This window comes from Pipistrellus hanaki (genome assembly GCF_964339955.1).
Source record: "Pipistrellus hanaki genome assembly, chromosome: 5".
Classification (NCBI taxonomy): domain Eukaryota; kingdom Metazoa; phylum Chordata; class Mammalia; order Chiroptera; family Vespertilionidae; genus Pipistrellus; species Pipistrellus hanaki.
The window spans coordinates 44,861,425-44,886,639 of NC_140507.1; the positions used below are offsets into that span (position 1 = coordinate 44,861,425).

At 38.3% G+C, this 25,215-nt stretch overlaps 2 protein-coding genes across 3 annotated transcripts; one reads left to right on the plus strand and one right to left on the minus strand.

The window, feature by feature from the left end:
- The first annotated feature begins 4 nt into the window (after positions 1-4).
- On the plus strand, positions 5-16,695 carry ELMOD2 (ELMO domain containing 2). Of its 2 annotated transcripts, XM_084884771.1 has the most exons (9): positions 5-128; positions 1,247-1,394; positions 3,552-3,580; positions 4,474-4,571; positions 6,372-6,501; positions 8,704-8,837; positions 9,422-9,490; positions 10,883-11,016; positions 13,127-16,695. In XM_084884771.1, the coding sequence occupies exons 2-9, from the start codon at positions 1,253-1,255 to the stop codon at positions 13,270-13,272; spliced, it is 882 nt and encodes a 293-aa protein (XP_084740897.1). In that variant the 5' UTR covers positions 5-128; positions 1,247-1,252; the 3' UTR covers positions 13,273-16,695. The 2 variants fall into 2 exon arrangements, with proteins under 2 accessions (XP_084740897.1, XP_084740898.1); XM_084884772.1 differs by lacking the exon at positions 1,247-1,394 and having other exon boundaries at positions 21-128.
- Positions 16,696-18,015: 1,320 nt separating this feature from the next.
- UCP1 (uncoupling protein 1) lies at positions 18,016-24,466 on the minus strand. The gene is made up of 6 exons (XM_084883995.1): positions 24,101-24,466; positions 23,063-23,261; positions 22,419-22,613; positions 22,212-22,313; positions 20,816-20,996; positions 18,016-18,671 (listed from the first exon to the last, which is right to left on the minus strand). The coding sequence occupies exons 1-6, from the start codon at positions 24,224-24,226 to the stop codon at positions 18,557-18,559; spliced, it is 918 nt and encodes a 305-aa protein (XP_084740121.1). The 5' UTR covers positions 24,227-24,466; the 3' UTR covers positions 18,016-18,556.
- Between the last annotated feature and the right edge of the window lie 749 nt (positions 24,467-25,215).

Sequence of the window (25,215 nt, forward strand, 5' to 3'; positions counted from 1 at the left end):
CCCCGACTTCCGGGTCACGGTGCTAGTGGGGAGCGCAGTGCGAGTAGCGTCGTTTCCGTTGCCGGCTGTTTGCAGTTGGGGAAACCGAGGCAGACTGCAGCTTCCCCTAGTTCTTCCGCTCCCGTGAGGTGGCTGCTCTTTCTTTTCTCTCGCCCCGTGCTGCTTCCGTGCGGGGGCGCGAGCCCCGCGGTGTCCCCCAGCAGACCCGCCGGGCGCCGGGCCGGCGGGGCTTTGTGCGAGCCGTTCCCTCCCGCTCGCGGGCGGAGATGGAGCCGGGCTCCCGCGGGCTCCGGAGCCGGCGCTCGGCTCAGCAGCTCCCCAGGTCTGGGGGCTCCGGCGCCGCGAGGCTTGCTCTCCCTCCGCCTGGCAGTTCTTTTGTCTCGATGAGCGCGGGCTGGACGGGTTCACGTTCACGTTACAGTTCAGCCCATCTCTGTGGAGCTCCGTGTCTGCCCTGACCTGCGGGGATTTCGAAATTGACAGTCTCACAGGCCCTGCTCTAGAGAGGATGTCTAAGCGGGAATGTCTAAGACAGGGAGGAGAGGAGCGTTTGTTTTTTTGTTTTTTGTTTGTTTTTAAGTAATGACTTACTTGCATTGCCCCCATCGCGCTTCATGGAGGAGCGGAAGGTTTTTCTTATGCCATAAAGATTCCGTTTTATTGAGGGTGTAGTTCATTTCCCTCTAGTATTCAGGCCTTAACCTGTTGGAAGGAAAATCAAGACTTAGCCAGGATTTGATCTACTTAGTGTTCGACCTGTGTACTTGAAGTTGTAAGCCATGTGTAGTGTTTTTATTTGCTGGCATCACCTGGCAGGAATAGATGCAACTGGAATTATCCACAAGGGATTAAGAAAAGCTTATTCCTTATAGTAACAGTTCTGATACATGGGGTATTTTATTTAGTTGTTGTTTAGTTGGGGGGGGGGGGGTTGTTCGTGAACTGTTGAGCTCCAATTCTCAAAGAATGAAAAATTAAAATAAGGAACTGAGAGCTTTAAGTAGTTTCAATTTGACAGTTAATTTTTTTTAAAAAAGTGATAAATTGGCCATTTGACCAGCCATCATTTAATCTAAATAGTATATATTACACCTGTCATTGTTTCCTTGGATTTCTAAAACACTTCTACTGTGGAATAGCATAATAGATGTTATAATTTGAGATTTGGTAAGTTGGATAAACTAATTTTTTTCATTTTAAAATCCAGTTTAAGGTAATTAAATGTGTCATATATTTCTTTCTCCAGGAAAAAATGTTTATTTCTTTGTGGGACTTCTTCTATGGGCACTTTTTTCGATTTTGGATGAAATGGCTCTTACGACAGATGACTGGAAAGTGTGAATTGCAGCGAATTTTTGATACCTATGTAGGTGCACAAAGGACACACAGGATAGGTAATGTTATTTGAAAAAGAATAATTAAAACTAATGAAATTTACTCTGAATGAATATTTTTTTCCTCAATATTCAGTGACAGATGCACTCATAGTGTGTCTTGATCAAGTCATCTAAACTCAGTTTTATAATCGTTGGAATCTGGCATTGAATCCTTTCAGCTCTAAAACTATGGCCTTGTAGAAAAAGAAAAGATTATTATTCAATTTCCCATCTATGTGAATAATTATTTTCTCTGGCTTCTGAAGTTCATTAGTTGTGCCTTAGGTTTATAGTTATAACCTATATTCTAGAGAAAAATCTCTAGACTTTTATAAGCCCTTTGAAATTTTTATCTCTATCTAGATCCATTTTTATACTCAGCATCCTTCATCAATCGTTTAATCTCTCATGTAATTCATGGAAGGACAGTACTAGATATACAGTCATCCCTAGGAATCATTATAGACTCTAAATATCCACTGCTTAGTACCCTAGCTAGCCAGTAGCCACAGGCGTCGATTGGGCACCTGAAATGTGATTTGAGCGGAAGTATAGACTAGGCACTGTGCTTGAAAGAATTCATATACAAAGGTTGTAAAAATATCTCCTAGGTAATTGTTCATATTCATTATATGTGGAAATACTTTGGGTATATTGGTTTAATATATTTTAGATGTGTTGGTTTAAACTAGTAAAATTTATTTTATCTGTTTCTTTTTTTTTTTTTAATATTTTATTGATATTTTACAGAGAGGAAGGGAGAGAGATAGAGAGCTAGAAACGTCGACGAGAGAGAAACATCGACCAGCTGCCTCTTGCCCACCCCCTACCTGGGATGTGCCCGCAACCGAGGTACATGCCCTTGACCGGAATCAGACCCGGGACCTTTCAGTCCGCAGACCGACGCTCTACCACTGAGCCAAACCGGTTTTGGCTTATCTGTTTCTTTTATCTAATGTGGCTACTCGAGAAGATTTTAAAGTACACATGTGGCTCACATTTTGGCTTGCATTATATTTCTATTGAACATTATTGCTCTGGTACCTTTTGAAGTTCATCAGCTTTCAATGCATAGTTGAAAATACTACTTTAAATTAGAAGACAGATGAGTAACAAATGTGCTGGAGATCATTTCTCTTTGGTCAGGGTAAAGAAGGCCAGGGATCAACCGCAGTTGGTGCTCACTGTGCTGAATGGAAAACCATGACTTAACCAGGCTTTCTTTGAATTGAACAAGGGTGCTTCAACTAAGACAGTGGTCGGTAAACTTATTAGTCAACAGAGCCAAATATCAACAGTACAACGATTGAAATTTGAGAGCCGAAAACTGACTTCCGCACACCGGCCACTAAGTTTCAATTGCATTGTATGTGCACACTGCACATGGTATTTTGTGGAAGAGCCACACTCAAGGGGCCAACGAGCCGCATGTGGCTCTCGAGCACAGTTTGCTGACCACTGAGCTAAGAAATCCACCCCTATAAGATCTGGGGAGTGGGTGTTGGTATCCAAGGCAACACTAAAGGATGACAGACATAAAGAGAGAGTAAGCTCAGGGCAGCTGGGTGATTCAAGTTTGTTTACTTTCTGACTTTCCCCACAACTTTGTGGTTGACTTAAATTATTGCCTGCTCTTTTGATTTGCCCTTTTAACTTCTGAGAAGAACAAAGTACCTCTTGATAAGAAATCTTGGCAGCATTGGTGTTTTATAGTGTGTGTGTGTGTTTGTGTGTGTGTGTATGGGGAGGAGGGACATACATTAATGCTTTGTGGCAAAAGTATTTTTCTGGAATTTTTCAAATTGCTAAAAAAACAAAAACAAACAAACAAACAAAAACTTTAAACATATGTGCCAGAAAAAAATTGTTAATAAAAATGTTACTCATTCTTATTGAAATAGAAAACAAGAATAAAGAAGCTGTTTTGCTATTAGGTTGACCTGACCTCTTTGGCTGTGGTATATTGTGTTGGGTTGAGAATTTTGGAATCATTTAGTTGTCTATAAGTATACTGTAAGGATGAAATTTTTAAATGTTTGATATGTTATTCAAGTAAAAATAATATCTTCTAGAATTATGAAAGTAATGTATTATTGGCTTGATATTTATACTCTTTGACTATGGTGTAATTTACAAACAGTATTTAAGTGATAATGTCTTTTTTTTCCATTTCAGAAAATTCCTTGATGTACTCCAAGAATAAGGTAGGATCATATCAAGGTGATAATTCCAGAAAATTTAACTGCAAGATAACTTTTTCTTTAAAAGGATGCTTCAATTTTAGAATTAATTCTTAATGTCTTATCAGAAGAGTCTTTGCTATATAAAGTATTGAGTAAAATTTTCCCACTTTAGAAGTAATTTTTAATTTTTAAAATATATCCTCTGTGTTTGTTCACTCTCGCGCACGCGCGCGTGTGTGTGTGTGTGTGTGTGCGCGCGCGCGCGCGCGCGCGCGTGCGCTACTCATGCACAAAGAAGGTATTTGAATAATTTGTCCTGTTCTTAAGTTTTGCTTGTTTGTTTTGTCTCAAACTCGATAGTTTGGGGGAAGCAGGTCTTGGGGAAAAACATTCTTACTCGCTTGTTTGATGGGAGGAAGGATCCAGTGGACATTTATAGGTTGTATTATTTAAGAAATCTGTTTTGTATACATAGAACAAAGACCAGAGGCATATATGCTAATCTGTTACTGGTGGCTATCACTGGTGATAAGATTACAAGATTATTTGCATTTTCTACTTTGTGTTCTTCTGCATTTAAAAACTTTCTGACTTCTGCCTTTAAAATTTTGTGCATATATTTTTATGTAATTTTGAATTTTATGAAAAGTGTCTACTTCATAAGCACACTATGGTGGTTGCTCATTTGATAAGAGAACCTGTTCCTTTTCAGTTAAGGAAGTCTTCCTCTGAAACATGTTACTTCTCTTTCAGTTAATTAATTGCTTGAGTGATTTAAGCTCTACTAAAAATTTGAAACAAATTTGGTTTGGGTTTGCATTTAAAATCTGCATTGTAGAGTTGACTTAATACCTCAAAATTTATTCTTTTTCAGTTGGGGATTTTTCCTAATCAGCTGTTTATCACATCTATAGGTTTTACAGAAAGCAACACTTGTTGTTCAGAGTGAAGTGGACAAGTGCATAGAAGATATAATGAGAGAAAAGAATATCAACCCTGAGAAGGATGTCAGGTATGCTGTTTGACAGGCTCTTTTTTATTTTGTGCCTACATCCTGTGAGTTGTGGTGATCACACTCAGTTGGAAAGCGTTAGGGCTGAAGGGTGTGTGGAGAGCATCTGATTCCATGCTTTCAGGGGTCCAGAGAAGAGAGTGACAGAAAAAGATCTAAAGCCGGTATCTTTTGGTTCCCTGCTCAGTACTGTTGCCTATTTACCACCTGCCTTCTTTAAGGTAACTCGCCATTACTTTCCCAAAGTTAAATAACTGCAGCTACTATATGTCCTTCAAAATTCAGTTGCCCTGTCCTTCTCCAGGAAGGTCCTCCCATGCCCCTCCAGTCCGTGTTAGGGCCCGTGCTCTGTCCTGTCACAGAGCTCTCCATCATAGCATAACCCATTGTACTGTAATCACTGATTTACCCTTGTTCTTCCCAAATAAATTTTAAGTTCCATAAGAGACAAACTTGACTTACTCCATTTTTGAGTTCACTTGACTTGTAAATATTCAGCAATTTGACCTTTAGTCAGCATTTTCTGGGTAAATAAAGAGGAAGGAGCAATTTATTTTAGCTGGAACAGGGAAGGGTGCAGGAAAGAACTGTGAGGATAGTGTCTCAGAAGAGGTGACATTTGAGCTGAACCTTGTTGAATGGGTAGGGAGGACATGCCATGCAGAGGAAGAATGCCAACTGGGCACAAGTGCTGCAGTATCTGGGAATGATCAGGAGTCTTTGTAGCTGGGGCATTGAACTCGTGCATAATAGTGTTTGGAGGAATGGAGTGCTGGATTATATCTCACACTGAGGGACAGATATTGTCCTCTTGGTTTCTTTTTTTTTTTTAAGCTAACAAATCATATTATCAGATATGTATTTTGAAGAAAATAGATGATAGAAAATTTGGGGATGTGGGAGGCTGGCAGAAGGGATAAGAGAGAACAGTTAGGAAAGTTGAGTCCTTCAGGTAAGAGATGACAAAGCTATTAATACATCAGCATAAATGAATAGATGATGATTGCTGTGAGGGACATTTCAGAGACAGAAAGAATGAGGGTTGGGAACTTCAGATGTATTGATGCAGAGAGGAAAGTCGGAACTTGAAAGGTTCTAGCTTGGGAACTAATGTTTAGTGAGGTCATTAATAAGGTTAGTGACTCGTTAAGAAAAAGCATGTTTCCTCTGGGAGGACAAGCTGTTGTATTTGAGAGAACTGAGATCATTTGTCCTGGACTTGTTTGTTAAATACGTACTAGAGACCCAATGCATGAAGATTCGTGCAAAAATAGGCCTTCTTTACCCTGGCTGCTGGCACAAGTTTCCCTCTAGCACCCAGGACCTGGGCCTTCGCTCTGGCCACTGCCTCCTGCCTTCCCTACGGGTGGACCACCACCATCTTTTCTGTGTTAATTTGCATATTCCCTCCTTATTGGCTGTGAGTGCCATCTTTGTCGTAAAGTGATGGTCAATTTGCATATTCCATCTTTATTAAATAAGATTCTTGGAAAATTTGGTCTATTGGTGATAATTGGCTATAAAGATTAGTAATGTATACGATTGCCCAGGAAAACCATGAAAAGAAGACACAGTTGCCAAGCTTGCCCTTCCTACCATGTCTTGTCCTCTTTCTAGATCCTGATTTATTATATGCTTCCTGATACTTTATATAAAGTTGTGTGTTTAAGGAGACTATTGATGCCTATTGTATTAAACTGAAAGCTAGGAAATGGTTTCTAAATAGACTTATGATCTACAGGCTATGGAATACTTTATTGTGAAGGAATTATTTTTTAATAATAATTTTGTTACTTTCAGTTTTAAAATCTGCATGAAGGCATGCTTACTGCAGATATCCGGTTACAGACAACTCTATTTGGATGTAGAAAGTGTGAGAAAAAAACCATATGATTCTGATAACCTTCAACATGAAAAGCTGCTTCTCAAGGTAAGTTTTGTTTTCTGCATTTGGAGTTAGTGAACACTGCAAAAATAAATTAGGCTTGAGCTAGTACGGTCTGTTTGCAAGTTCTCGAGGCTTGTACAGCCATCCAGTGTTACTGCCTCTTAGAGAATTTTGTCCTGTCAGTGAAAGATTTTTAGTTAACTCTTTTTGTAATTTTCTGATAAGCATCATTAAAATATATTCAAATAAATGTTATTTTAAATGCTTTTAATTCTTAAATAGATTATAAATATATAAAGTGAAATCTGTTAGTAATTTAAAGAGGACCAGATAAAACCCAATCTAATTACTGATTTAGCTTCAGAGCCAGCAAAGTCTTGCCCTGTTTTAAAGCAGGGTCACAGGTCTTTGCATTTTATTTTGTAGCAGGATACTTTCATTAGGAGCCCCTTACTCAACAATGCCTGAAGTGGTAGTGAAACAAAAACAGTAACAACATGTATTTCTGTTCTTCCCATTTTCATAAATGTATCAATTTCTTTAGTCTGTTTTGTTTGATGATGTGTGGTATCAAATTTAGAAAATGATTAAGTATTTTAAGCTTTATGTTGCTATCTAATACTTGAAAGCTGTCTTATGTTATGTGATAATAGCTGCCTGATATTTTATCTCAGTCTTAAGGAATATATTCAATTAAAACCAAGTCATATTATTTTCTTTTCTTAAAGCAAAAAACCCTCCTAGACACAGATAATAAAGTGATGATTACTGGAGGGTAAGGGGCATAAGGGAATAGAAGAGGGTTTAGGGGAGATCAGTGGAGGTGGAAGGACACTTGAGTTGGGATGGTGAACACACAGCACAACAGACAGATGCTGTATTATGGAATTGTACACCTGAACTCTATATTATTTTATTAACCAATGTCACCCCAATAAATTCAATTGAAAAAAGAAAAAGAAAAAAGAAAAACCAAGGTGGGAAAATATAGTAGTTCACATGCAACTAACTAGTAAACTGCTCCCCATTTTGGGAGCAGGGTAGTTGATTAAGGAGTTCCTAATCTCATTAATTAAACAAATCATATAAATTAAAAAGTATATTGATATTAAATATTGCATCTTTGCTTTTTGTTTAAATGGTTCAGATATTCAAGTCAAGTAGTTCTACTGGAAAAGTCCTAGAGTATTCAAGTTTCCATTCCTTAATTAGGAAAACCTTCAGTGAGATTATTGAGAGAATAAAATTAAGATACTGGTCATTAAGAAATAGGAGTAGAGGAAAGACCATAGACAATTCCATTTAACTCAACCAAGAAAGGCCAAAGGGAAGATAGAAAAAATGAAACAGTTAACAATTATGATTGCCTAGATAAAGATCTTAAAGTAAAAAACATGAGAGTACAGATCTGGCACTAAAAATGCTAAAGAAAAATTATTACCTGTCCTTAGAAGTGATATATTAGACTTAATGAAGAAGTCCCACAAAAAATTAAAGCTATGAACAATTTTAAAATAGTAATCATATGGGTTGGAATATTCTCTGTATTATTTCTTCATAATCCCACTGTTAGAATAGAGCCTACTTAAATATGTAGTATCAGAGAAAAGGGCCAAGTACATAACACTATTCTCATGGAAGTAGTTTATCAATTGCCCCGCCTTACCCACCAACTCCTCAGGCTCCAGTCTGTTGTCCACTTCGATCCCTCACAGCGTGAAGTAGTATCAAAGCAACAGGTGGACAGGGAGGAGCTTGAGCCCGGGTTGGAAACTGCTCCCACTCATCTTGGCCCCGTTATGCCTGGCACCCACTTGGGCGCTATGAGGGAGTGTCCCTGGGAGAGGGTCTTGGCACCACAGCTATGCTCGCCAGCCACGAGCCAAGTGTCTGGTGCCTGGTGGTCAGTGTACATCATAGCTATCCGCCAGTTGTCTGGTCATCCAGTCACTTAGGCTTTTATATATATAAATTACTTAGTAAATAAAGACATCTCATTGTTTTAGATTTCTGTTTATGTGTTCCAAAATTTTTATATCTTTTAAGTTGGAATAAATATACTACATTTTTAATGGTAATTGAAAAGTTCTCTAAACACAATCTTTGTGAAACCTATAATTTGTCTACAAAAGTTGTTTAATTGAAAGCATTTCATATACTACTTATATCAGCTATGAGAAGGAAAAAATCTTGGTAACTTAAGAATATCACTATTATTTATAATATGGAAGCATGTTTGTACAGCTTTGGGATCTTTTAATGCCCACGAAAAAATTGAAGGCTAGAATCTCCAAGCAATGGGCTGACATTGGTTTCCAGGGTGATGATCCCAAAACGGACTTCAGAGGCATGGGCATACTTGGATTAATCAACCTTGTGTAAGTGAAAATGAACTTTCTTTTTTCTCTAAATAAAATTACATGTAATCTCCAATTTAGTTTTCTACTATCTCTAAACTTTAATAGCTGCAATGCTAAAAGTATTTACTAATGTGTTGACAACAATAGAAAGACATTGGAAATGTACCCGTGTATGTGTGTGTGATTTCTTTATTTACCAATACCTTTCTTCTTTTCTTTTCCTGGCCTTCCTTTTGCTACCTCCTACGGAATTATTTACACTCTTTTATTACTTAAAAAAAAAAAAAAATTATATATATATATATATATATATATATATATATATATAGTCTTTTGTTAGTTCACTTATTTGTTAAAAAGTAATCTTAAAGCTTTGTCAAAGTTCTGTGGCCTGTGCTAGAGAGGCCTGATAGTTCAAAATTAAATTTTGATTGATTCAAAAGCATTCTGAGTCACTGCAATGATTTTGGGTGGAGAATGATTGGGATGATTGTGGCAGTACTAGGACTATCATTTTGATAGTAACTTTTTAAAATTGCTTCTGGACAGCTCCTCTTTGAATTACTTTTGTTAATTTTCTTATTTTTCTTAAACTTTTTTAGGTATTTCAGTGAAAATTATACCAGGCAAGCTCATCATATTCTTTCCCGTTCAAATCATCCAAAACTAGGGTAAGCCAAATGTATTAAAGAAACAGTAAGTTCTTGAATTTAAGTTGGTTAGATCATCAGATTTGAAAATATTTCGAGTTATTTATTTATTTTTTAAAATATATTTCTATTGATTTTTTACAGACAGGAAAAGAGAGGGATAGAGAGTTAGAAACATTGATGAGAGAGAATCATCGATCAGCTGCCTCTTGCACATCCCCCAGTGGGGATGTGCCCGCAGCCAAGATACACGCTCTTGACCGGAATCGAACCTGGGACCTTTCAGTCCACAGGCCAATGCTCTATCCACTGAGCCAAACCGGTTTCAGCCTTTTGAGTTATTTTTAAAAAGAGATTTTTTTAATTGATAAGAACTTTAAAAGATATTTCACGATTTTTAAAGCTGTATGTGATCATATACCAATTTTGTATGTGTTTAAATATTTTTCATCACAAGATTTAGTTTATTAATGAGGATAAAGGACCTTTATAAAGATTTTTTGAGAAATAGACTTGAAAATAGAAATAGGAAATAGATTTGAAATAGGAATATGAAAAATAGCTTTGAAATTTGTGCCATGAAATGCAAATTGAGGTCGTATTAGCTGTATCATATAATGTTATTTTATTTTTATATTCCAGTGATACCTATTTTTGAATAAACATTATAACAATATTATATCATAAAAATAAATTTCCTGATAATAAAAGAGAAAAGTCAGATTACCCCAGTGTATTTTAGAAATCAATGAGAATATACACTGAGTGGCCAGATTATTATGATCTCTGAATGCATAATAATCTGGCCACTCAGTGTGTGTGTGTGTGTGTGTGTGTGTGTGTGTGTGTGTGTGAGTCCCAGGGACATGGTTGGTTGGCCTGCCTGCCTGCTGGTTGAACTCCTGGTTGAGGGGACAATTTGCATATTAGCCTTTTATTATATAGGATATACAGTGAGTGGCCAGATTATTATGCATTCAGAGATTATAATAATCTGGCCACTCAGTGTGTGTGTGTGTGTGTGTGTATATATATATATATATATATATATATATATATACACACACACACACAAACACACACACACACACTGAGTGTATATATATATATATATATATATATATATATATATATATATATAGTACTCCTTTTAGTTTTTAAAGGATTTTGGTTTTAGATATTCATATGACCAGAGCTTTATTTTTATTTCTTCAGGTATATTCAGAATATCAACAGCCTCTAAAGAACAAATTTTTTAAATCTGTTCTGGTCATTTTTCTTAATATTTAGAGATTATTATGAAGTCAGTACTTTGTTAGAAATAAATCAAAGCAACTAATTCCTTGCATAATTTCAAATTTATTTTATGAGCTATTTGGCTAGCTAGTGTAACTAATAATGTTTCTGACATAGGTATTCTTATGCAATAGTTGGAATCAATCTGACAGAGATGGCTTATAGCTTACTGAAGAGTGAAGCTTTGAAATTTCATCTCTACAACCTTGTTCCTGGTGTACCAACAATGGAACACTTTCATCAGTTTTATTGTGAGTATTTAAAGAAGTTAGTTCTAAGGACATTTTTAAATCATTAGGAAGACATAATGAATAATTCCTCTATCATTTTGTTATTTAGGATCTTTGGAAAAATGGAAAATAATGGAAGATAAGTTCTCTGAAGTATTTTGTATTTCAATTTTTTTATTTGCTGATTAAAAATATTCAGTGAGGCAATGTTTTCACATGTATGCAAATGTGGTGTTTTTGTAGTTTTCTGTAGGTATCCATATTTTAATCAACTATAAAATGAACTTTCCCTCTTGAATACTGTTTAATGAATGCTATTGATTAATATTGCAGATTATTTTGTTACTCTTGTAAGAAAATTCAATTTAAAAACATCCTCCTCCCAACGCACACACACTTATTTCAAGTCTAGGTTGTCTTGTTTTGTTGGGGCTACTTAATAGATTTTCCTCAAGCAGTCATATTACCACTATTCCATTAGCTTTTATTCTGATGACATTTGAACATTGGCAATTTAATTGCATGAACTCCATCTTCAGAAGATATTTCTGAGAAGCAAAGAATTCAGATCCAGCTTAGTTTTTATGCTCTACTTTTTTTTTTTTTTTAATCTTTTTATGTCTTCTTTAGAATGTCACTTACACATTGGCAGAAAACTACTTCAGTATAAATGGCCAAATTATAATTCCAACTCTATGCTTGAAGGTTTCATCCAGATCTCTTTTTCCACATCTCTCCATCTTTATTTAATCCTTAATTCCAGGATTGTAACTGTGTGACCTCAAGCCTTTGTTACTAAGTCCCTGAAGTCACCTTTTCACCAGTCTTTCTGTGATGACCTCTGGTTCTTCTCTACATTGAGGGTGCAATTATTTAAACTGGAAATCTAGTCATTCTACTCCACTGCCCAAAATTTTCCAAAAGGACCCATGACAAGGCCATGCCTGATCACCTCTCAGGACTCATCTTCTGCCACACACCAACTCCCCGCAGACTAAAGCTTAAGCACACGTCCTCTGTTATTTGCACAAATATGTCATGCTCTCTCATGACTTGGGACCTTTCACCCAGCCTGGAACAGTTCCTTCCATGTTTCTCATAGGCGTCTGGTCAATGTCGGTTTAGATGTGACCTTCTGTGGGAAGTCTTATCAGAGACTCTGTTCCTTCAGTTATCATTTCTTTCTCCATTATTCATCTTCCCATGAACATGGGTAACTGGAGCATCTCTGGCTACTGTGGACCCCAGTGCCCTCAACACCAGCATCTTGTTTGGCTCTGGTCTAGGATGAGCATCAAAGTAGTATCTAGAGTAAAAGAGTCCTTATAGGTTCAATTTAAATAGGGTTTATGAGTGATTTTAAATTCATGCTTTTTGTTATAAATATATCTATTTTAATATTTATTTGCATTAAATACTTTTAACATGTTCAGGGTTAAATTAGCTACTATAATGAGGACAGAAAATAAAAATATTAAGCCTATTTAGAGCTTATGTATTCTTTTGTTTTTAATATTTTTATTAATTTCAGAGAGGAAGGGAGAGGGAGAGATAGAAACATCAATGATGAGAGAGAATCATTGATTGGCTGCCTCCTGCACGCCCCACATCAGGGATCGAGCCTGCAACCCCATGCATATACTCTAACCGAGAATTCAAACTGTGTCCTCCTGACTCGTAGATGGAAGCTCAATCACTGAGCCATGCGGGGTGGGCATATAGTTTATATATTCTTTATAAAAAGAGGAGTTACTGACAATTCATTGGGAAAAGTGGAAATATCTCTGAATTTTAGAAATCAAATAGAAAACAGCTTCCTTGTAATTTATCCTTGTCCAACATTTTCTTGTTACTTTCATTTTTGTGTTTCAGAGGTCTCTGGGAAAAAAATGTTTTCCTATTCTCATGGTATCTTTTGACAGTATTATATCTTTTAAGTTTGAGGGATTTTGTTGAAATTGCTGTTTATTTAGAACATTCTTTTAAAATGCCTCAAGTTTCTAGTAGTTTCTGATGATTTATGATTATTATAGAATGTGGAATTCAATGAATGTTTATATACTTTTAGAATGAGATAGTTTGGATGGCACTATTGAGCACTATGTGTTTTGTTTTTGCTTTTTAACTACAGGTTATCTTGTATATGAATTTGACAAGTTTTGGTTTGAAGAAAAGCCAGAAAGCATTATGTATTTCAACATATACAGAGAGAAGTTTCATGAAAAGATTAAAGGACTCTTACTGGATTGTAATGTATCACTTGCTTTAAAAATATGAATCATTCCTAGTATCTTCTATTTCTACCACATTTTGCACACACAACAGAATTTATACGTTGTAATAGAAATTATCTGATCAATTACACTACATATATATAATTTCCTACAGAAATATTTCAGAAGTTCTATTTAAGAAAGCTAGTGGACAATCAGTGTATGTTTACAGTTGTTTATACACTGTCCTCCAAAGGTACCTTATCCTTCCAAAGATCCCCTTTGTGGAGTCATAGGAACTACAGTTTGGAACTTGGGACTTAACCCATTTAGTATAAAAGTACAAATCAGGTATTTGTATTAAATTGATTGATTAAAATGTATAAATGTCAGTTTTTTCTTTTATGTGTTGTAGTTCTCAAGTTGGTATCTTTGCAAAGCTCTTAAAATGTTTTGTTTTTGAATTTGGAAATAATTGTTCTTTATTTTTTTCCTCTTATTTTATTTGTAGGTTAATTAGGGGGGAGAGTGGTTCTTTGTGTTTTTTTCATTTGACTCTCAGTCACATGTCAGTGTTGCTTCATTAGTAGCAACATGTTAGAGAGGAGGAAGAACCTTTTTGGTTTGCCTGACTATTTAGCATAATAGATAAGAGAACAACAGTATTGGTGACTAGCTTTTTTTGTTTTTAAACACCACACTTTGAAATATTGCAATGTTATTTTAAAGCTTAAAGACATTTCCTCATATTCAGTCTTCGCTTTTTGTCAGTTGTAGAAAAGAACCTTAGTTAATGCCTCGTAGAAGAACCTTTTATGGGGTTTCTCTACCTGTCGGTGTTTATAAAAAGAGATGTATTTGCTCAGAATATCTTGATTGTATTCAAAGGACAGTTGCTGTTTCAATAAAGCTGTCTTTGAACTTAAACAAAAAGAAAACTTAAAGCTTTATAAAAATCTCAGTTAAACGTCATTTAACTTTATTTTGCTTACTGTTAATTCTTCTCTGCTTTACTCCAGTGTTTCCAGATGACGATGTATGAACTATATAGATCATATCTGAGTTAGCAATTCGTGGGATTCTAAAGTAGCCTGAGGATGATAATTGTGCATTTTGTATAGCTTTATTCTCCTAAAGTAGCAAGCGTGTTAAGGATTACATAGTGATGGGATTCTAATGGGAATAGTTTGTTCTGCATATGTTTTTGACATTAGTTCCCATAGCAGAACTAAAAGAGTTTGAAGATGGGTTCATATGATGTTAAGTTCTCCTTAAGTCCTACAGAAACCTGCCTGTTAAAGACCTAATTTAAAACACGATGACAGTTGGTACATCCTTTAATATGGTCTGTATTAAGTGTTGAAGGACTGGCTCTTATGTGGTTTATCAAGACCTGAGACTTTTGTGTTGTTTATGCCTATTAACAGCCCTCTCTTCAAACTTGCCAAAGAGAAGAGTGGTAAAATATTCGATTGGAAAATAACAGATGAGGTGTTGTAAGGAAACCTTTGGAGCAGTGGTCACCAACAGGTGGTCCATGAGGTCCGAAGGTTGGCGATTGCTGGTATAGCACATTAAAATTACATGCATTAAAATTATGATAAAGTGTTTTAAAATTGCATTCATTTTAATACAATCATGGCAGTTTAGCTATTCAATATTACAGGAGTTTAAAAATTGGTTTCTTGTGAGTATCATAACTTGATTTTTTAAATGTTTTTAATACTTTATCATCCAACTAGAATTCTAGTTGTAGCAAAATTCTGATGAGGATCAAGTGTTAACCATTAAAGTTCCTTTTATCACAGGGTTTACATGAAAAGCAATTATGTTAGTCTTTGAATTTTCATGTTGAAAATACGTACCTTTATATTTTAATCTTTCAACAACTGAGATCTTGAACTGATTTAAATCGTTGTCAGTATCTTAATAAAAGAATGATTCAAGTATGAACGGAGAAACTTTTTAAGTAATTTAAGTTTTTCATTTCTAGGGAGAAAGAAATATTTTTCATAATATTTTTTTAAATGTCATTAGCAAGTTTCCTCAATATTATGTTCTTTAAATCCACCTCTATTTGTATAGCATAGATATTGATCTTTTTTTTTTCTTTTCTTAAACTAATCCATAAACATTTCAGATAGCTCTATATTGAGCTGGTCTAAGCCACCCACAGATTCTTAGCTTTGACAGTCTAGAAGCCACGCTGAGTGTCACTGGTTGTAAATTAGAGTGTGACATGTGCTTTCTGGCTTTTAGGTAAGAGCGACATAGATGAAAAGTGAAATGGGATAATTGTGTCTGCCTTCTTTCTTTTCCTTGCTGTCCACATATGTCATGTTAGAATTTTATGTAGTCTTAAAATCCATGTTGAGAACTTCCTGTTTCTATAATCAAAACTGAAGTAGCAGGAAAATTATGATTGTTTTAGCATGAGTAAAATTATAGAACTGAAGTAGCAAGAAAATTATGATTGCTTTAGCATGAGTAAAGTGAATCAATGTTGAAATGAACTGTTGTATGTGCTAGATTGAAGAGAGTGTGCCAGTGACAAGATAGTCTAAAAAAATAATTAAGTGGTTGTAGTTCAGATATGTTCTGAAAGACAATCTTTAAAAAATGAGAAATCAGGGAATATCAGTGAACCAAGACCAATCTTTTTTTGTATTAAATGTGATATAGTTAGATAGAAAAATTAGTGTCTTACTGACACCATTTACAGTTTAAAAAACCATCCTTTTATTGAGAATGTCCATCCTGAATTTTTCTGTTTTAAGAGCTACTTGAATTTGTATGTATTTTTCTGTGTGAAAACATATGTACTCTTCATTCTTATTCCAGTGTTCACAGTGATTTATGTACATTTCTTTCCTTGGTGTTCAGTGAGGTAGAACTTGCTCAAAGATTTTCCCATTACATGAGTGTGAAAAGTGAACACTCGTGGCCAGAACAGGAAAGATTACATGTTTCCATGGTACAGAAGAGAGGTTTGGCAATAATGCTTGTTATCCTTTCTGAATTCGTGAAACAGCTATTTCCTCAAGATAAATGGCCCACCCACCTTCTCTATGAACAAGGCTGGGGAGGCTTAATTTCCATTTTCATATTTATGAACCTCTCCACATCTGCATTTTTTTTTTTTTCATGAAAATTAACAGAGTTGTTAAAAATCTGGGAGGAGAAAAATCATGAGTGAACTTTTTTTTTTTTCTGGCTTCAGCTTTTGACAAGAGAAATTTAAAATGTAGTACAGGTAAGACCCACGTACTATAATATTATGATAAGATGATTCCATAGTTCTGTTAAAGTATCCAACAAATATGTAAGCAGTAGCTTTCCCTGAAGGAAAAAGCTAGTTGCCAACTTAAATAGATATTTGTTTACTTTGGATAAAGCAACTAATTTGTATGTAAAAGCATTAGTTGAAATATGATATTGTGTTTGGAATGTTGTGAGCAAATAAAAAACATGTTGAAACTATTGTAAACCTTGATGTTAATACTTCTGCTCTCTTCCCACCCTCCCAATCTCTTATTGAAGTCATTTGTGTTGCTGCAACATAAATGAAACATGGTTATTTAATCCTTTAACCATGTTTCTGTAGATAAATCAGAATACACAGAATTCTTTTTTGTGACTTTAACTCATCTGCTGATTACCTGTTTAAGAAGTTATTGGATAAGAGCAATTTGGGCTTCCTGGCTCTTCTGCCATTCCTTGTTTTACCAACATTCACATCGTAGGGGTGCCGGAAGGAGAAGAGAGAGCAAGAAATTGAAAGCCTGTTTGAAAAAAATGATAGAAAACTTCCCTAACTTGGTGAAGAAAATAAACATACAATTCCAGGAAATGCACAGATTCCCAAACAAGATCAACCCACGCCAAGACACATCATAATTAAAATGCCAAGGGTTGAAGACAAAGAGAGAATCTTAAAACCAGCGAGAGAAAAGTGGTTAGTTACCTCCATGGGAGCTCCAGTAAGACTGTCAGCTGATTTTTCAACAGAAATTTTGCAGGCCAGAAGGGATTGACAAGAAATACTCAAAATGTTGAAAAGCAAGGTTACTCTGTCTAGCAAAGCTATCATTTAGAATCCAAGGACAGATAAAGAGCTTCCCAGACAAGAAAAAGCTAAGGGAATTGGCTTTCATACTTCTTTTAATATCATTTATTCTTTCCCTATTTCTTTTGCACTCAGTTGAATAGGCATGAAAAAGGTTACTACAGGTTTTAATGACAAACTTGGCTTTGCTGGAAAGAGGCCCTGAAGATTCATTTTTGCCTGAGTCTGCTGCTCTGTCTAACCAAAGGTACCTTGTAGATCTAAAATTCTGTGATTCGCTGAGGCCGGTTTGGCTCAGTGGATAGAGCGTCGGCTTGCGGACTGAAAAGTCCCAGGTTCGATTCTGGTCAAGGGCATGTACCTTGGTTGTGGGCACATCCCCAGTAGGGGGTGTGCAAGAGGCAGCTGATCGATGATTCTCTCTCATCGATATTTCTAACTCTCTATCCCTCTCTCTTCCTCTCTGTAAAAAATCAATAAAATATATTTTAAAAAAATAAAATTCTGTGGTTCTAGGAAAGATGCCATGATTCTAATAACAGTAATGCCCAAATGGATATGTCTTAGCATAGAACTTGTTATAGATGTCATAAAACATAGACAAAATTTTAAAACTCTACTAATAACAGGGTAAGTTTGTGCCTCTTGATTCTAAAGACCTTTGTACAGAATGTTGCTCCACCAATATTGTAGGTGAACTTCAACTCTTACATTCACTATAGACCCAAAAAGACAAACTTTAAAAGGTATTAGCAATATTTTATTGAATATATTCACTGACAACTGGGTTAGTATATAAAAAGAAAACAGTAATATTTTTTATAACTGCTCATTTTTAAGTATTTATAAATATAAAGGACACTTCACTCAATGTTCCTTTTTCATCAGTTTGAGTTGTAATTAAGATGTTCAAGTTTCTCATATTAAATCATAAACCACCTCCCCTCTCCACACACACACACACACACACACACACACACACACACACACACAATGGTAAATCAAATGCAGTAATTTATCCAGACATTACATTTGCCAAAGTGAGTACTGAATGTCTTGCTTTCCCCTCCTTAAAACGCAGAATAAAAGTCACAAGAAATAAAAGGTATTAGTTTTTCTTGGAGTGGGGAGGGAGGAAATAGTTGACAATTTTCTACTCTACCAGGATTCCTTTATCTTTTTAGGTTGAAATAGAGGGAATAGTTTTTTTGTTTGTTTGTTTTTTAATCATCCAGTTGGCAAAGGCTCCCGCTGGTATGTCCCAGCCTTTTCCTGAAGAAGCTCATGTGGCGCTGTCTTCGGGGTGCCCTGTCTTCATCAACTCTCGTTTCAGCTTCTCAAAGCACACGAACATAACGACGTTCCAGGATGCCAGTCGCAAGAAGGAAGGGAGTAACCTGGAAAAGTGCACGGCATGGCATATTAGTTTGCGTGACATTCTCAAAGCTATTACAACACAGGCAGCTTTTGCTTTTCATGTTGCCACTCTTCTCAAATGAAGATGCTTCAAAGTACCTGTTTTTATCTCCTGCCTAAAATAAAGTTTCATCTATTTTTTCACCTATACTGCTTCAAAACGGCTATTCAAATACATTCCCACCAAACCAAAGCTTGTCTCCTTTTTCATAGCCTTTCCTTCTTTTTGGAGGGGAGAGGAAATTTTTGTTTTGTTATTAGGAAACGATTAAAAGATGAAGTAAGAGGAGGAATCAAAGAGCATTTTCCAGAGTCGAGAAATTAGTGCTGTGTAAATTTTGGCAAATTTGATCCTTAGGGAGACTGCCCTGTGTCTAGGTGTGTATTTTTTTGTTTGTTTGTTTTGCTTATTTTTTGGTTGTTGCTATTTTTTAAGAATTCTGCCAGACTGTGCAGAACAAATCATTGATTTTGAATGCCTGTTTGCAGCAACGAAATATTCCAAGAGAAGATGTCATCAGTTAAATCTGCCTTGAATAAATTTTTTAAAAAGTGATCTGGCCGCCTGGCCAGTGTAACTTAGTGGTTGAGCAATGACCTATGAACCAGAAGGTCATGGGTTCGATTCCTGGTCAGGGCACATACCAGGGTTACAGGTTTTAATCCCAAGTAGGGGATGTGCAGGAGGCAGCCAATCAATGATTTTCTCTCTTCATTGATTTTTCTCTCTGAAATCAATAAAAACAAACAAAACTAACCCTAACAAAGAGCTAGAATATTCCTTTAAATTTAAAAAAGGTGATCTGGCCTACAGATATCATCCACAAAGATTTTTGGAGGGGTCTCTTAACATATTTCTCCTGACTCTTGAGTGTGTGTATAGTATGTGCTTTAATGAAGGTATAAAGTATGCCTAACTAATTTACCATATTAACCATTTTAAGTATATAATTCAGTAGCATTAAATACATTCAGTTTGTATGCAACCATCATCATCATCCATCTCCACAATCTTTTTATCAACCCAAACAGAAATTCTGTGCCCATTGAAAAGTAGCTCATTGCCCTGGCCAGTGTGGCTCAGTTGGAGCATCATCCTGTGCACTAAAGGTTCTCAAGTTCCACTCCAGGCCAGGGTACATACCTAGGCTGTGGGTTCAACACCCAGACAGGGAGCATATGAGAGGAAACTGTTCTAGGGTGAGGACAATAACAACAAAAAACATAGCTCCCCACCATATATTCCTCTCAGCTCCAGGTAACTATATTCCACTTTCTGTCTCATTTTATTTAGCATTACATTTTCAGGATTCATTCTTGTTGTAACATGTAGTCACCCAAAAGGTTTTAAATTTGAAAAAATTATTGTTTAATGGCTAGTGTGAATAACTGGCATATCCATTTAGAGTTAATTTTATAATGTATTTCATTTATATTAATGTATCATAGGCAGATTATGGTGAAGTCAAACCTTTTGTATAGTGTGTATAGTGAATTTATGTTTACCTTAATAGGTTTGAGACATTGCCTTACAATATTTAAGGGTTATAGAATTTTGTTATTTTACCACTGGTACAATCCTTGTTGAACATATCCATAAATTAGTTGATAATATATTTTCTTAGGAAGGTCATTTCCAATATAATATAATATTGCTTTATGGAAATGTGATCCACTGTACAATACATTCCTATGTGAGTGTTTCTGCATCACTTTTCTGGATCAATGACAGTGATTTTTCTCTAGTTTTGCTTTAATACAGTGTAAACTACAGTCCATTAAGTTTAAAAAGCAAATTCTGTTTTCTCAAAGTCCTCTATTATGCTTTTCCTTTGCTTTGTAGTTCTTCCCAGAGAAGGCAAATACTGTCTACATTTCTAATAGATTGGGACCAATTACTTATGTCAAATAAGCCTCCGATTAAGGTTGAGAAAATTAATTTTCATTTTCCCGCACAGTAAAATTGATAGGTGAGAGAAATCTATGGCAAGAAAAAGGAAACACTAATCATACTGCATAGTAGACCATGACTGCTCAACTGCATCAACTGTTTAGCTGAGACAGTGTTCCGAAGTGTGTAGGTAGCCTCAGCACATCATTATAGATATGGAAGATCATAGCCTACCCTTTGAAAAAAGCTGTCGGTCCTTCATTAACGAGCATTGTCATTGCACAGCTGTGCGCATTCTTGTACTGTCCTGGTGTGGAATTTATAAATCTGGTTTTCACTACATCCATCGGCGAAGACATAAGCGTTGCGCAAAACCCAGCGAAAACAGCCGACACAAAGTGGCAGGGTAGTTCATCTAAAATGGATCAATGGAACAGGTCAACATCAGACTTGAGGGAGGGGCTACTAGTATTTATCATATCACTGCACACCTGGAAGTCAAGATGGGATGCCTTGTAAATAAATATAATAAAGGAGATTATACTTACAATGGAAAACAGTGGCAAATAGTACATGTGTAGCATAGTGGGTTGTGTTTTAGGAAAATATCCTGTCAGTTTTCTCTGTGCCTTTGGGGTCTGGCATAATGCCTGGTATACAGGCATCAGATACTTGTTTATTAAAGTCATTGTCCAAGGAGAATCTCAATGTCTTGAGAACCTATTAGAATATTAACTTTAGGAACCTATTTGATGGCTCTGCATTTGGATGAAACTGCTGATGAACTCATGTAACTAACTCATTTGGATACAGTGCAAAATGAACTCACCGCCCAAGTCCTGCTATCCTATATAATAAAGATGTAATATGGAAATTAACCCTCACGCCCTCACAAGATGGCTGCCTACAACCAGGCCAGCAGGGGGGTGAGGGACAACTAAATGACTAAACAGCAGGCTGCGTGGGGCGACCAGGCCAGTGGGGCGGGGGGGGGGGGGGGGGGGGGGGGGGAGCGGGGCAGCATGAGCGGCAATCAGGCCAGCAGGGGAAAGGGAGTGCTGTTGGGGGTGACCAGGCTTGCAGAGCGGGGCAGTTGGGGGTGACCAGGCCAGGAGGGGTGGGGGGCAGAAGAGGCAACCAGGCCAGTGGGGGCAGCAGTTAGGGTGACCAGGCTGGTGGGGGAGTTGCTGTTGGGAGTGACTAGACCAGCAGTTGGAGAGCAACCAGGAGAGCAGTTGGGAGCAACCAGGCTGGTGGGGGTGGCAGTTAGGGGGTCCTGGATTGGAGAGGGTATAGGGCTGAGGGGGAACACCCCTCCCATACAAGCATGAATTTTATGCACCGGGGCCTCTGGTATAATAAATAAGATGTTAACAAACATTCCATTTGTATTAAATGAGAGTAGTGCTGACATAAGAATGTAGTTGCATTTTGTTTCCGTTGCAAAATCTGTTGCAATGAAACTTCTAAAACTTAGGGTTTTAGTCTTTTTCTCTCCAAAAATTATATTTATATGTTCAAAAGTACTTCAAACTATTACAATTAAAAGGTTCAGTAGAATGTGGCAAGAGAAGCTCCAAGATGAAATTGTAAATGTGCAGTCCTGTTTGTTACGTCCCATGGAGGTTACCTGCCATGATTTCGCTTTTCACAAGGGTGTCCTTCATCAGGTCGTACGCTACTAGCTCTGTACAATTGATGGTGACGTTTCTTGCCAAATTAGGAGTAGTCCCTGAGGAGATTAAAAAGAAAATGTTTAATAGCTCCCTTATATGATAAGGTGCTAATTGCATATGCATATTTTAATGATTTTAAAATCCACCTTGGAATTAGTTACCTTTCCAAAGTCCAGAGAGGCCTTCAGTTGTTACTATAATTCTGTAAGCATTGTAAGTCCCAGTGTAGCGAGGTTTCGGACCGTAGATATGGCTCTGTGCCTGAAGTCTGACCTTTGCAACCTCTGTGGGTTGCCCAATGAACACGGACATTCCTCCAGTTGTCACCCCTGCTAAGATCCTGCCTCCTAAACTAGCTGTTGAAATCCACAAGGAAAGAAAAAAAAAAAAATCAAGCAAAATGAAAAAGCCATCAAGACCCAGAATGCAACTACATGTTTTTTAATTTTAGTGGTTAGTATTATTGAATCTTTATATCTTTTCTACTTCCCTAATACCCATGCATGTGTGGATCATGCACTAAATACATGCTAAATCGTAGTGGGGCCAGAAGACTTCAAAGTTGAAATTTATTTTTTTTTTAAATGAGGATTTTCAAGGAAAACAATGCCTATTTAAACAGTGGCTTAGTTATTTCCCATATTTAGTTTTTTGGGTTTTTTTTTTTTTTTTCAGTCTTTCCTAATTGGGGGGAGGCACTGGTTCAGATTCTGAGGTTTGCTTGCCAATTTGTTCGGAAGCCCCCCACCCTGTGGAAAACAGTTTTGAACAGAGCTGGGCACAGCGCGTGTCTCTGGTGGCTTACTTTCTCTGCCCTCGGTGAAGTACTCCTGGGCGGTCTCATAGAGCCCGATCCTGAGAGAGGCAGAACTTATTTGTCTCTGGAGGCCAGCAGGCAGTCCGTTATAGAGCTTCAGTGGCCCTTCCGTTCTCGCCAGAGTGATGATTGTTCTCAGCACGCCTCTATACTTAGGGGCACCAGAGTTCGGGTTTTCGCCTTGAATCTGGGAATGGGAAAGGCACGGGTCAAAGGGAAGGGAAGTCGAATAGGAGATCCTTCCTGGTGAGAAAATGGCAAAGGCTGGGATCAGGCTGTCCTGTGTGGAGAGACCTCAGGCCCAGATTTTCTCTGGTGTCCTATTTGTAACTCCCTTTCCCTTCCCAGCAACATCTCCCCTATCCTTTATCTGTCTGTCTTTCTATTTACCTAACAGCCATCACTACATACCTATGGAGCATGACCAGCTACAATGTACTTTTGAACATTCACCCCTCCCCCCCCCCCCACTCCTACCCTCCATGAACTTTCCAGAAGGCAGGATGGGAAGATGCCCCGCAGAACCAAAAACGGAAGAAGAGCCCTGCCATTGTGGCTCAGTGTGGAGCGTCCACCTATGAACCAGGAAGACACGGTTGGATTCCGAGTCAGGGCACCTGCCCGGGTTGGAGGCTGGATCCCCAGTGTGGGGCATGCAGAAGGCAGCCTATCCATGATTCTCCCTCATCACTGATGTCTCTCTCTTTCTCACTCTCCCTTCCTCTCTGAAATATATAAAAGGATGGAAGAGGAAAACGCTTGGCTTGTCTACTCCAGAGGGCTGATATGCTTCGCTCTGAGAACACGTAGTGCCCCCCTAACATTTGGGGTTAGATGATAATCATTCTCCGCGGCCCTTGTGATTCTGCAGTTCATCTTGGAAAAGTTCCGGTTTCCCACCCTAATGCACCCAGTCCCCGGGCAAACTGGTGCTGAAGGTGGCCACCTGTCCTACCTGCCTTTGCTCAGGAATCAGATCTCTCTGCGTCTCTCTGAGATGCACCCCCTCCCCATCCTGCTCCCTACCTGTTGCCGCACTTTGGCCGTGTCCAGCGGGAAGGTGACCACATCGGCCACACAGGCCGCCAGCCCGGCCGAGAAGATCCTGACGCCCATGGTGGGATGCGCCTCGGCGGCGGTTGCGCCCTCCATCCTCGCTCAGACTGCGGGGCGATGGGCTGGCGCCGAGGAGAAGGGCTGGGGAGTTCCGTCCTCTCTGCCCCTTTCCTGCCTTCAGCTGGGGCAGCAACCCGCTCTCTCACCCTGGGGAGCCGGGCGGCTGGCAGCCTGCGGCCGCACAGGGGGAGGAGGAGCCCAGGAGTGCGGCCCAGTCAGTGCCCCCTCCCCGCCTTCTCCCCAGGAACACCCACTGCGCCCCGCTGGCCGCGCCGCGCGCCCTGCCCTCGCAGGGGACTTATGTAGCCCGCAGCTCCGGGCTGAGCCACGCCACATCTCCAAAGACCGGGCTTGGGACCTGCGGGGCGGGCCCTGGGGGCTGAGTCCCTCCCACCCGCATGCACCCTCGGTGTCTGGGGAGCCTCCCTTCACCAAAGCGCACCTGGTTGTCTGCGCCCTGAGCGCGGCACTGGAATAAGGCGCACCCTTAGCGGGCACCCTTCGTGGCTTCTGTCACCCTTTGACTGCGCCCCGGGGCTGGGCGGGGGCAGCTGTCCCCCCTTCCCCAACTCCCATCCCCAAAATAAGCGCAATCTCAGGGATTCTGGGAGGACCTGGGGCTGTCCGAAGCAAGAGGAGGGTCCCCAGGACCTTTGCAGGCACCATCTAGGCTTCCCTTTTAAGGCATCCTCCTTTCTCCTCTCCAACCACCAAATCCAGACCTGGAAAAATCCCAGGCAGAAACCAATAACACGGAACTCTTCAAATAAATTTTTGGGCTTTTTTGGAGGAGGTTGTCCAATGAGATAATAGACATAAAGAAGCATCTAGTACACTGCTGAAGGGCTACAAGAAGTGAGGTGTCACTTGCTCCTTTTCATTTCTTTTTCTTTTTTTTAAAAAATATATTTTATTGACTTTTTACAGAGAGGAAGGGAGAAGGATAGAGAGTTAGAAACTCCGATGAGAGAGAAACATCAATCAGCTGCCTCCTGCACACCTGCCACTGTGGATGTGCCGCAACC

Excerpts from the sequence above, each read along its gene's own strand:
- ELMOD2 (XM_084884771.1), top strand. The coding sequence starts at position 1,253 with ATGTTTATTTCTTTGTGGGACTTCTTCTATGGGCACTTTTTTCGATTT. Across the intron at positions 6,502-8,703 it reads ATGAAAAGCTGCTTCTCAAG|CTTTGGGATCTTTTAATGCC; the intron begins GTAAGTTTTGTT and ends ATGTTTGTACAG. Across the intron at positions 8,838-9,421 it reads CTTGGATTAATCAACCTTGT|GTATTTCAGTGAAAATTATA; the intron begins GTAAGTGAAAAT and ends AAACTTTTTTAG.
- UCP1 (XM_084883995.1), bottom strand. The coding sequence starts at position 24,226 with ATGGAGGGCGCAACCGCCGCCGAGGCGCATCCCACCATGGGCGTCAGG. Across the intron at positions 22,314-22,418 it reads CCTCTCTGGACTTTGGAAAG|GGACTACTCCTAATTTGGCA; the intron begins GTAACTAATTCC and ends TAATCTCCTCAG. Across the intron at positions 18,672-20,815 it reads CCGACAGCTTTTTTCAAAGG|GTTACTCCCTTCCTTCTTGC; the intron begins GTAGGCTATGAT and ends GCACTTTTCCAG.